General features: G+C 37.8%; 1 protein-coding gene across 1 annotated transcript; it reads right to left on the bottom strand.

Moving 5' to 3' along the window:
- Positions 1-10,684: 10,684 nt before the first annotated feature.
- On the bottom strand, positions 10,685-11,602 carry LOC149033262 (uncharacterized). The gene has a single exon (XM_089170134.1). The coding sequence runs from the start codon at positions 11,600-11,602 to the stop codon at positions 10,685-10,687; it is 918 nt and encodes a 305-aa protein (XP_089026260.1).
- Positions 11,603-13,131: the final 1,529 nt, after the last annotated feature.

The raw sequence follows: 13,131 nt of genomic DNA, 5'->3' as shown, positions 1-13,131 counted from the left end.
CAGGCGCTGATATATCTGTTATCCCAAAAACATCTGGTGACAGGAGAACATTAGACAGCGAATATAACCTATATGCTGCAAACGGTTCAACCATTCATACGTATGGTAAAAAAGTACTTTCCATAAACCTAGGCTTACGTAGACAATTTATATGGAAGTTCACAGTTGCAAAAACAACAAGAGCAATTTTGGGAGTAGATTTCCTAGGATATTATAATTTACTGGTGGACATAAAAAATAAAAAATTGATTGATGGCAAAACGCAACTTTCTAGCAGAGGTGAAATTAGCAATTCCAGTCACCCCACAATTACTACGATCAATAGCAGTAGTGGATGTCACGAGCTGCTAAGGAAATTCGTGGCGATCACCAAGCCAAACTTCACCAATAGTACAAAGCATCGAGTTCAACATTACATAGTAACTAAAGGCCCTCCAATTACAGAAAAAGCGAGACGTCTTCCACCCGAAAAACTTAAAGCTGCAAAAAAAGAATTCGAATTAATGCTAAAACAAGGTATTTGTCAACCGTCAAAAAGTCAATGGGCTAGTCCTTTACATATGGTAAGGAAGAAAACTGGAGAATGGAGACCATGCGGTGACTACCGTAGGCTCAATAGTATAACTCAACCAGATAGGTATCCTCTTCCTCATATACACGACTTTACACATCAGTTAGAAGGCTCAAAAATATACTCAGTTTTAGATCTCGCTCGTGCTTATCATCAAATTCCCATAGCTCCTGAAGACAGAGAAAAAACAGCATTAATTACACCATTCGGTTTATTCGAATATCTGGTAATGCCTTTTGGTTTATGCAATGCAGCACAATCTTTCCAGAGATTTATGGACACGGTATTACGTAACCTTCACTACTGTTATTGCTATATAGATGACATATTAATAGCTTCTAAATCAGTAGAAGAACATTACCAACATCTACAAACAGTATTTAAAAGATTAGAGGAGTACGGTTTATCTATAAATATAGACAAATGCATATTGGCAAAGGAAAAGGTCAGGTATTTGGGTTTTGAAATAAGCTCTGCTGGTATTGCACCGTTGACAGAACGAGTTCAGGCAATTCGGAATTACCCCAAACCTAAAACGATAACAGACCTAAGACGTTTTCTAGGTATACTAAATTTCTATAAGAGGTTTATACCAAAAGCAGCAGAAACTCATATATTGCTAAACTCCTTACTAACTGGAACAAAAAAAAGAGACAAACGTCCGATAAAATGGACTCCACTCACAGAAGAAGCATTTGAGTTATGTAAAAAACAAATATCAGATACATCACTGCTACACTATCCTAAGGAAAACGCAAAACTACGATTATCAACTGATGCTTCAGACAAGGCGATTGGAGCTGTCTTGGAACAATTGGAAAATGACGAATGGAAACCTCTCGGATTTTTCTCTAGAAAACTCGAAAAAGCTCAACTCAAATATAGCACTTATGATCGAGAACTTTTGGCCATCTACAAAAGTATAAAATTTTTCAAACATCTTCTAGAAGGCCAAGACATAACTATACAAACCGACCATAAACCATTGACTCAAGCTTTTCACCAGAAATCCGACAAAGCCACTCCAAGACAATTAAGACACCTAGATTATATCGGCCAATTTACAACAAAAATAGTACATATAACAGGCCAAAATAACCAAATAGCAGACACGCTATCGAGAATCGAGCAAATTGACATGCCAACCATAATCTCCACTGAAGAACTCATCAGAGAACAAACTACAGATGAAGAACTTCAACAGATTTTAAAGGGAAGCATGCCTATGTGGAAGCTGTACAAAATTAGAATAAACGATTCAAACTCCTACCTGTATTGTGACATAGAGAAAGATGATATACGTCCATACGTACCGAACAGTCTACGTAAAAGAATTTTCAATGCCACCCATAACTTATCGCATCCCAGTGGTAGAAACACCAAGAGAATCATCGCGAAAAGTTTCGTATGGCCAAAAATGAACGCAGACATCAGAGAATGGAGTAGAACATGCATTAAGTGCCAGAAAAGCAAAATACAACGCCATAATAAAATCACTCCGGAAAAAATAGAGGTACCCAAGGGACGATTCGAACACATCCATATAGATATCGTAGGACCATTACCACCATCAAAAGGATATACATATTGTCTTACAATGATAGATCGTTTTACAAGATGGCCTGAAGCCACTCCAATAAAAGATATAACAGCTGACACAGTAGCAACCGCATTATATAGCACATGGATCGCTAGATTTGGAGCTCCGGTTACGATTACTACAGACCAAGGTACACAATTCGAATCTCAATTATTTAATGCACTGACTAAACTTTTAGGTTGCACAAGAACTCGCACAACAGCTTATCATCCAGCTTCAAATGGAATAATAGAGCGATGGCATCGATCTCTCAAAACAGCTATAATTTGTAGCGGTTCAACAGAATGGGTTGATATTTTACCAACAGTTTTATTAGGTTTACGTACTAGCTATAAGGAAGATTTAAAAGCAAGCGCAGCAGAAATGCTATATGGAGTAACGCTAAGACTTCCCGGAGAATTTTTTCTAAATGAAGAGCTACCAGATAATCCACAGATGTATATAGAAAAATTCAGAGAACATATGAGAAGAATACGTCCTGTACCAACAGCACATCATATAAAAAGCAAACCTTTCGTACACAAAACCTTGTACAGCTGCACCCATGTTTTTGTAAGAGTAGACGCAATGAAAAAGTCATTAGACGCACCATACGAAGGACCATTTCCAATAATAGAAAGACTGACAGATCATGTTTTTAAAATAGATTACAAAGGAATAGCAACAAATATGTCTACAGAACGTTTAAAACCAGCGTTTTTTGAAAACCTACAAGAAAAGAAAACTGTGCAATTTAAAACTTATTAGGTACCAAAGATTATTAACCTCAAAGACTGTACATATTGTTAAGAATAAGATAGGTTAAATGTTAGGGAGGGAGTGGTTGTGGCGATACGTGCCTAGTGTATCGACGCGGCACACTGGCGCCCTTCCTCCCTATGCGGGTACTAGACTAACTAAACCCAAGTTGAACGTAACGGTCGAAATGTAAGTTAGTCCTATATATGGCGTCCAAGAGTTTAGTTGTATCTTGTTAATAAATTTATATATTTTTGTTACTTTAATTGACGACTATCGCGTAAATCTCCAGATCAACCTTTTCCGTTAACCTTGTTCCCCACATAAATAATTGGTGCCGAAACCCGGGAATATAAAAAAAAAGGAAAAAAAATGGAAATTCAGGGAACAAAGACCGGTACAACAAAAAATGGCGCAGATAGTCGAACAGAGAACAAAGGACCCGAGATACAGGCAAGCGAATTTCGTAGCGTTAAATTAGCTCCTTTCATGAGAGACGAACCAACGCTATGGTTCATGATGCTAGAGCGTGAATTCGCAGCTTATAATGTACGCTCTGATGCCGTAAAAAGCGCAGCAGTTGTCCGACATTTGGATGTTGCGACCTTGAAAATTGTGGCGGACATAATTGCCACCACGTCTAACGATTCATATACTGAAATAAAGGAGGCATTGATCACACGCTTAACAGCGTCGGAAGAATCAAAATTTCGACAACTCCTTACAGGCTTGGAGCTACAGAACAAAAAACCTTCAGTTCTGCTAAGAGAAATGAAATTATTAGCAGGAGACAATGTAAGTACCCAAGTCCTACAAACCCTATGGTTACAGAGATTGCCAACGAGAATACAGGAAGTACTAGCAGTCGTAGAAGACGTTGGTCTCGAACGTCTAGCAACCCTAGCCGATAAAACAATAGAAAGAACAGGGCATTATGAGGTAGCAACCATAGTTGACAAAAGCTCGGGAGACGAAACACAAGATAGAAAACTACATGACGAAATGGCACAGCTCACAGAAAAAATGGCCCACCTGGAAACCTTAGTAAGAGGTAAATATCATGGCAGACAATATGATCGACCAGTTTATCATTCCAGGAATAGATCAAGATCTAGGAGTCGTAATAGGAATAGACCATGCTATTTCCATGCAAAATTTGGCGAAAAGTCATGGAGATGTCGTAAACCTTGTAACTGGACCGGCCCAGATCAGCGAAAACAGGGAAACTAGATACACCATCTAATATTGAGGCGATTGGAGATGGTGCACAGAGACAAAGCCGCCTCATAATTCCAGACAGAATATCCGGAATAAGATTTTTGATAGACACAGGCGCTGATATATCTGTTATCCCAAAAACATCTGGTGACAGGAGAACATTAGACAGCGAATATAACCTATATGCTGCAAACGGTTCAACCATTCATACGTATGGTAAAAAAGTACTTTCCATAAACCTAGGCTTACGTAGACAATTTATATGGAAGTTCACAGTTGCAAAAACAACAAGAGCAATTTTGGGAGTAGATTTCCTAGGATATTATAATTTACTGGTGGACATAAAAAATAAAAAATTGATTGATGGCAAAACGCAACTTTCTAGCAGAGGTGAAATTAGCAATTCCAGTCACCCCACAATTACTACGATCAATAGCAGTAGTGGATGTCACGAGCTGCTAAGGAAATTCGTGGCGATCACCAAGCCAAACTTCACCAATAGTACAAAGCATCGAGTTCAACATTACATAGTAACTAAAGGCCCTCCAATTACAGAAAAAGCGAGACGTCTTCCACCCGAAAAACTTAAAGCTGCAAAAAAGAATTCGAATTAATGCTAAAACAAGGTATTTGTCAACCGTCAAAAAGTCAATGGGCTAGTCCTTTACATATGGTAAGGAAGAAAACTGGAGAATGGAGACCATGCGGTGACTACCGTAGGCTCAATAGTATAACTCAACCAGATAGGTATCCTCTTCCTCATATACACGACTTTACACATCAGTTAGAAGGCTCAAAAATATACTCAGTTTTAGATCTCGCTCGTGCTTATCATCAAATTCCCATAGCTCCTGAAGACAGAGAAAAAACAGCATTAATTACACCATTCGGTTTATTCGAATATCTGGTAATGCCTTTTGGTTTATGCAATGCAGCACAATCTTTCCAGAGATTTATGGACACGGTATTACGTAACCTTCACTACTGTTATTGCTATATAGATGACATATTAATAGCTTCTAAATCAGTAGAAGAACATTACCAACATCTACAAACAGTATTTAAAAGATTAGAGGAGTACGGTTTATCTATAAATATAGACAAATGCATATTGGCAAAGGAAAAGGTCAGGTATTTGGGTTTTGAAATAAGCTCTGCTGGTATTGCACCGTTGACAGAACGAGTTCAGGCAATTCGGAATTACCCCAAACCTAAAACGATAACAGACCTAAGACGTTTTCTAGGTATACTAAATTTCTATAGGAGGTTTATACCAAAAGCAGCAGAAACTCATATATTGCTAAACTCCTTACTAACTGGAACAAAAAAAGAGACAAACGTCCGATAAAATGGACTCCACTCACAGAAGAAGCATTTGAGTTATGTAAAAAACAAATATCAGATACATCACTGCTACACTATCCTAAGGAAAACGCAAAACTACGATTATCAACTGATGCTTCAGACAAGGCGATTGGAGCTGTCTTGGAACAATTGGAAAATGACGAATGGAAACCTCTCGGATTTTTCTCTAGAAAACTCGAAAAAGCTCAACTCAAATATAGCACTTATGATCGAGAACTTTTGGCCATCTACAAAAGTATAAAATTTTTCAAACATCTTCTAGAAGGCCAAGACATAACTATACAAACCGACCATAAACCATTGACTCAAGCTTTTCACCAGAAATCCGACAAAGCCACTCCAAGACAATTAAGACACCTAGATTATATCGGCCAATTTACAACAAAAATAGTACATATAACAGGCCAAAATAACCAAATAGCAGACACGCTATCGAGAATCGAGCAAATTGACATGCCAACCATAATCTCCACTGAAGAACTCATCAGAGAACAAACTACAGATGAAGAACTTCAACAGATTTTAAAGGGAAGCATGCCTATGTGGAAGCTGTACAAAATTAGAATAAACGATTCAAACTCCTACCTGTATTGTGACATAGAGAAAGATGATATACGTCCATACGTACCGAACAGTCTACGTAAAAGAATTTTCAATGCCACCCATAACTTATCGCATCCCAGTGGTAGAAACACCAAGAGAATCATCGCGAAAAGTTTCGTATGGCCAAAAATGAACGCAGACATCAGAGAATGGAGTAGAACATGCATTAAGTGCCAGAAAAGCAAAATACAACGCCATAATAAAATCACTCCGGAAAAAATAGAGGTACCCAAGGGACGATTCGAACACATCCATATAGATATCGTAGGACCATTACCACCATCAAAAGGATATACATATTGTCTTACAATGATAGATCGTTTTACAAGATGGCCTGAAGCCACTCCAATAAAAGATATAACAGCTGACACAGTAGCAACCGCATTATATAGCACATGGATCGCTAGATTTGGAGCTCCGGTTACGATTACTACAGACCAAGGTACACAATTCGAATCTCAATTATTTAATGCACTGACTAAACTTTTAGGTTGCACAAGAACTCGCACAACAGCTTATCATCCAGCTTCAAATGGAATAATAGAGCGATGGCATCGATCTCTCAAAACAGCTATAATTTGTAGCGGTTCAACAGAATGGGTTGATATTTTACCAACAGTTTTATTAGGTTTACGTACTAGCTATAAGGAAGATTTAAAAGCAAGCGCAGCAGAAATGCTATATGGAGTAACGCTAAGACTTCCCGGAGAATTTTTTTCTAAATGAAGAGCTACCAGATAATCCACAGATGTATATAGAAAAATTCAGAGAACATATGAGAAGAATACGTCCTGTACCAACAGCACATCATATAAAAAGCAAACCTTTCGTACACAAAACCTTGTACAGCTGCACCCATGTTTTTGTAAGAGTAGACGCAATGAAAAAGTCATTAGACGCACCATACGAAGGACCATTTCCAATAATAGAAAGACTGACAGATCATGTTTTTAAAATAGATTACAAAGGAATAGCAACAAATATGTCTACAGAACGTTTAAAACCAGCGTTTTTTGAAAACCTACAAGAAAAGAAAACTGTGCAATTTAAAACTTATTAGGTACCAAAGATTATTAACCTCAAAGACTGTACATATTGTTAAGAATAAGATAGGTTAAATGTTAGGGAGGGAGTGGTTGTGGCGATACGTGCCTAGTGTATCGACGCGGCACACTGGCGCCCTTCCTCCCTATGCGGGTACTAGACTAACTAAACCCAAGTTGAACGTAACGGTCGAAATGTAAGTTAGTCCTATATATGGCGTCCAAGAGTTTAGTTGTATCTTGTTAATAAATTTATATATTTTTGTTACACAGCGTCTGTGGGGAACTAGGTCAACGGAAAAGGTTGATCTGGAGATTTATGCGATAGTCGTCAATTTAAGTAACAAAAATATATAAATTTATTAACAAGATACAACTAAACTCTTGGACGCCATATATAGGACTAACTTACATTTCGACCGTTACGTTCAACTTGGGTTTAGTTAGTCTAGTACCCGCATAGGGAGAAAGGGCGCTAGTGTGCCGTATCGATACACTAGGCACGTATCGCCACAACCACTCCTCCCTAACATTTAACCTATCTTATACTTAACAATATGTACAGTCTTTGAGGTTAATAATCTTTGGTACCTAATAAATTTTAAATTGCACAGTTTTCTTTTCTTGTAGGTTTTCAAAAAATGCTGGTTTTAAACGTTCTGTAGACATATTTGTTGCTATTCCTTTGTAATCTATTTTAAAAACATGATCTGTCAGTCTTTCTATTATTGGAAATGGTCCTTCGTATGGTGCACCTAATGACTTTTTCATTGCGTTTACTCTTACAAAAACATGGGTGCAGCTGTACAAGGTTTTGTGTACGAAAAGTTTGCCTTTTATATGATGTGCTGTTGGTACAGGATGTATTCTTCTCATATGTTCTCTGAATTTTTCTATATACATCTGTGGATTATCTGGTAGCTCTTCGTTTCGAAAAAATTCTCCGGGAAGTCTTAGCGTTACTCCATATAGCATTTCTGCTGCGCTTGCTTTTAAATCTTCCTTATAGCTAGTACGTAAACCTAATAAAACTGTTGGTAAAATATCAACCCATTCTGTTGAACCGCTACAAATTATAGCTGTTTTGAGAGATCGATGCCATCGCTCTATTATTCTATTTGAAGCTGGGTGATAAGCTGTTGTGCGAGTTCTCGTGCAACCTAAAAGTTTAGTCAGTGCATTAAATAACTGAGATTCGAATTGTGTACCTTGGTCTGTAGTAATTGTAACCGGAGCTCCAAATCTAGCGATCCATGTGCTATATAATACGGTTGCCACTGTGTCAGCTGTTATATCTTTTATTGAAGTGGCTTCAAGCCATCTTGTAAAACGATCTATCATTGTAAGACAATATGTATATCCTTTTGATGGTGGTAATGGTCCTACGATATCTATATGTATGTGTTCGAATCGTCCCTTGGGTACCTCTATTTTTTTTGGAGTGATTTTATTATGGCGTTGTATTTTGCTTTTCTGGCACTTAATGCAGGTTCTACTCCATTCTCTGATGTCTGCGTTCATTTTTGGCCATACGAAACTTTTCGCGATGATTCTCTTGGTGTTTCTACCACTGAAGTACGATAAGTTATGGGTGGCATTGAAAATTCTTTTACGTAGACTGTTCGGTACGTATGGACGTATATCATCTTTCTCTATGTCACAATACAAGTGGGAGTTTGAATCGTTTATTCTAATTTTGTACAGCTTCCACATGGGCATGCTTCCCTTTAAAATCTGTTGAAGTTCTTCATCTGTAGTTTGTTCTCTGATGAGTTCTTCAGTGGAAATTATGGTTGGCATGTCAATTTGTTCGATTCTTGATAGCGTGTCTGCTATGTGGTTATTTTGGCCTGTTATATGTACTATATTTGTTGTAAATTGGCCGATATAATCTAGGTGTCTTAATTGTCTTGGAGTGGCTTTGTCGGATTTCTGGTGAAAAGCTTGAGTCAATGGTTTATGATCGGTTCGTATAGTTATGTCTTGGCCTTCTAGAAGATGTTTGAAAAATTTTATACTTTTGTAGATGGCTAAAAGTTCTCGATCATAAGTGCTATATTTGAGTTGAGCTTTTTCGAGTTTTCTAGAGAAAAATCCGAGAGGTTTCCATTCGTCATTTTCCAATTGTTCCAAGACAGCTCCAATCGCTTTGTCTGAAGCGTCAGTTGATAATCGTAGTTTTGCGTTTTCCTTAGGATAGTGTAGCAGTGATGTATCTGATATTTGTTTTTTACATAACTCAAATGCTTCTTCTGCGAGTGGAGTCCATTTTATCGGACGTTTGTCTCTTTTTTTGTTCCAGTTAGTAAGGAGTTTAGCAATATATGAGTTTCTGCTGCTTTAGGTATAAACCTCCTGTAGAAATTTAGTATACCTAGAAAACGTCTTAGGTCTGCTATCGTTTTAGGTTTGGGGTAATCCTGGATTGCCTGAACTCGTTCTGTCAACGGTGCAATACCAGCAGAGCTTATTTGAAAACCTAAATACCTGACTTTTTCTTTTGCCAATATGTATTTGTCTATATTTATAGATAAACCGTACTCCTCTAATCTTTTAAATACTGTTTGTAGATGTTGGTAATGTTCTTCTACTGATTTAGAAGCTATTAATATGTCATCAATATAGCAATAACAGTATTGGAGGTCACGTAATACCGTGTCCATAAATCTCTGGAAAGATTGTGCTGCATTGCATAACCCAAAAGGCATTACCAGATATTCGAATAAACCAAATGGTGTAATTAATGCTGTTTTTTCTCTGTCTTCAGGAGCTATGGGAATTTGTTGATAAGCACGAGCGAGATCTAAAACTGAGTATATTTTTGAGCCTTTTAACTGATGTGTAAAGTCGTGTATATGAGGAAGAGGATACCTATCTGGTTGAGTCATACTATTGAGCCTACGGTAGTCACCGCATGGTCTCCATTCTCCAGTTTTCTTCCTTACCATATGTAAAGGACTAGCCCATTGGCTTTTTGACGGTTGACAAATACCTTGTTTTAGCATTAATTCGAATTCTGTTTTTGCAGCTGTAAGTTTTTCGGGTGGAAGACGTCTCGCTTTTTCTGTAATTGGAGGGCCTTTAGTTACTATGTAATGTTGAACTCGATGCTTTGTACTATTGGTGAAGTTTGGCTTGGTGATCGCCACGAATTTCCTTAGCAGCTCGTGACATCCATTATTGCTATTGATTGTAGTAATTGTGGGGTGACTGGAATTGCTAATTTCACCTCTGCTAGAAAGTTGCGTTTTGCCATCAATCAATTTTTTATTTTTTATGTCCACCAGTAAATTATAATATCCTAGGAAATCTACTCCCAAAATTGCTCTTGTTGTTTTTACAACTGTGAACTTCCATATAAATTGTCTACGTAAGCCTAGGTTTATGGAAAGTACTTTTTTACCATACGTATGAATGGTTGAACCGTTTGCAGCATATAAGTTATATTCGCTGTCTAATGTTCTCCTGTCACCAGATGTTTTTGGGATAACAGATATATCAGCGCCTGTGTCTATCAAAATCTTATTCCGGATATTCTGTCTGGAATTATGAGGCGGCTTTGTCTCTGTGCACCATCTCCAATCGCCTCAATATTAGATGGTGTATCCAGTTTCCCTGTTTTCGCTGATCTGGGACGGTCCAGTTACAAGGTCTACGACATCTCCATGACTTTTCGCCAAATTTTGCATGGAAATAGCATGGTCTATTCCTATCACGACTCCTAGATCTTGATCTATTCCTGGAATGATAAACTGGTCGATTATATCGTCTGCCATGATATTTACCTCTTACTAAGGTTTCCAGGTGGGCCATTTTTTCTGTGAGCTGTGCCATTTCGTCGTGTAGTTTTCTATCTTGTGTTTCGTCTCCCGAGCTTTTGTCAACTATGGTTGCTACCTCATAATGCCCTGTTCTTTCTATTGTTTTATCGGCTAGGGTTGCTAGACGTTCGAGACCAACGTCTTCTACGACTGCTAGTACTTCCTGTATTCTCGTTGGCAATCTCTGTAACCATAGGGTTTGTAGGACTTGGGTACTTACATTGTCTCCTGCTAATAATTTCATTTCTCTTAGCAGAACTGAAGGTTTTTTGTTCTGTAGCTCCAAGCCTGTAAGGAGTTGTCGAAATTTTGATTCTTCCGACGCTGTTAAGCGTGTAATCAGTGCCTCCTTTATTTCAGTATATGAATCGTTAGACGTGGTGGCAATTATGTCCGCCACAATTTTCAAGGTCGGAACGTCCAGATGTCGGACAACTGCTGCGCTTTTTACGGCATCAGAGCGTACATTATAAGCTGCGAATTCACGCTCTAGCATCATGAACCATAGCATTGGTTCGTCTCTCATGAAAGGAGCTAATTTAACGCTACGAAATTCGCTTGCCTGTATCTCGGGTCCTTTGTTCTCTGTTCGACTATCTGCGCCATTTTTTGCTGTACCGGTCTTTGTTCCCTGAATTTCCATTTTTTTCTTTTTTTTTTTTATATTCCCGGGTTTCGGCACCAATTATTTATGTGGGGAACTAGGTCAACGGAAAAGGTTGATCTGGAGATTTATGCGATAGTCGTCAATTTAAGTAACAAAAATATATAAATTTATTAATAAGATACAACTAAACTCTTGGACGCCATATATAGGACTAACTTACATTTCGACCGTTACGTTCAACTTGGGTTTAGTTAGTCTAGTACCCGCATAGGGAGGAAGGGCGCCAGTATGCCGTATCGATGCACTAGGCACGTATCGCCACACGTCTGTAGAGGGTTTCTCTATAGTAAAAGTAATATTAGACTGAATTTTATTTTTTTTATTTAAAGAATGCGACTTGCTTTTCTTTGTAGTACACTTCTCAACGGCTACGTACAGACTAGTAACTACTTCTTATTAGCGTGGTTCCCCAGCCTTTTAGTAACCTTAGAGGGCGCAACCTTCGGTCGTACCGCTACATTACTCCCTTCGGAGCATTTTTCTTATTACATAAAATGCGAAACTTAAAATTATAGATATTTACAAGTATATAAAAATATAAAAATATATAAAGATATATAAAAATATTGCACTATCTCTATCCTAACTTAATGTTTTAATTGGTACATACGAATCGGTATTGCTATCTTTTTCGACGAACGCTGGTTTTAGTCTTTCAATAGATACATTTATATGTTTTCCTTTATAGTTAATTTTGAAAATATTATCTGTAATTCTTTGTATAATTTCGTATGGACCTTCGTAAGGCGCTTCTAATGGTTTTTTTACAGCGTCGACCCTTAAAAATATGTGCGTACATGTATACAACCTATCCTGAATAAAATGTTTCTTTTTGATATGGTGCGCTGTGGGTAGCGGTCTGATTTGTCTTATATGTTGTCTTAATTTTTCTAAGAATATGTATGGATCTTGTAATAGTTCTTCGCTGAGGAAAAATTCTCCTGGTAGTCTGATGTTTTCACCATATACATTCCGCAGCTGAAGCTTTTATATCTTCCTTTAGGCTTGTGCGTAGACCAAGGAGCACTGTTGGTAGTATTCCTACCCAGTCTTTTTCTTCATGGCACATTATTGCTGCTTTAAGTGATCTATGCCATATTTCTATTATTCCATTTGATGCAGGGTGATATGCTGTTGTTCTAATTCTTTTCGCTCCGACTAATTTGGTTAACGCTTCAAATAGTTGACTTTCAAATTGTGTTCCTTGATCAGTTGTAATTGTAATAGGAGAACCAAATCTTGAGATCCACTGCGAATAGAATGTTGTTGCCACTGTATCTGCTGAGGTATCCGGCATTGGAATTGCTTCTGGCCATCGAGTAAACCTATCGATCATAGTTAGGCAGTATCTCATATTTTTAATCGTTGGTAATGGACCTATTATATCTATGTGTACATGTTCGAAACGTCCTTGTGGTACTTCTATTTTTGAAGGTACCTGTTTGTTATGACGGCTTATTTTGCACTTTTGGCATGCTAAACATGTATTGGACCATTCTGCAATA

This window comes from Polistes dominula, unplaced genomic scaffold (assembly GCF_049000335.1).
Source record: "Polistes dominula isolate Pdom_NZ unplaced genomic scaffold, Pdom_raw_medaka contig_15, whole genome shotgun sequence".
Classification (NCBI taxonomy): domain Eukaryota; kingdom Metazoa; phylum Arthropoda; class Insecta; order Hymenoptera; family Vespidae; genus Polistes; species Polistes dominula.
This window is presented reverse-complemented; position numbering and strand designations above follow the sequence as displayed.

Coding starts and splice junctions, on each gene's coding strand:
- LOC149033262 (XM_089170134.1), bottom strand. CDS start 11,602: ATGGAAATTCAGGGAACAAAGACCGGTACAGCAAAAAATGGCGCAGAT.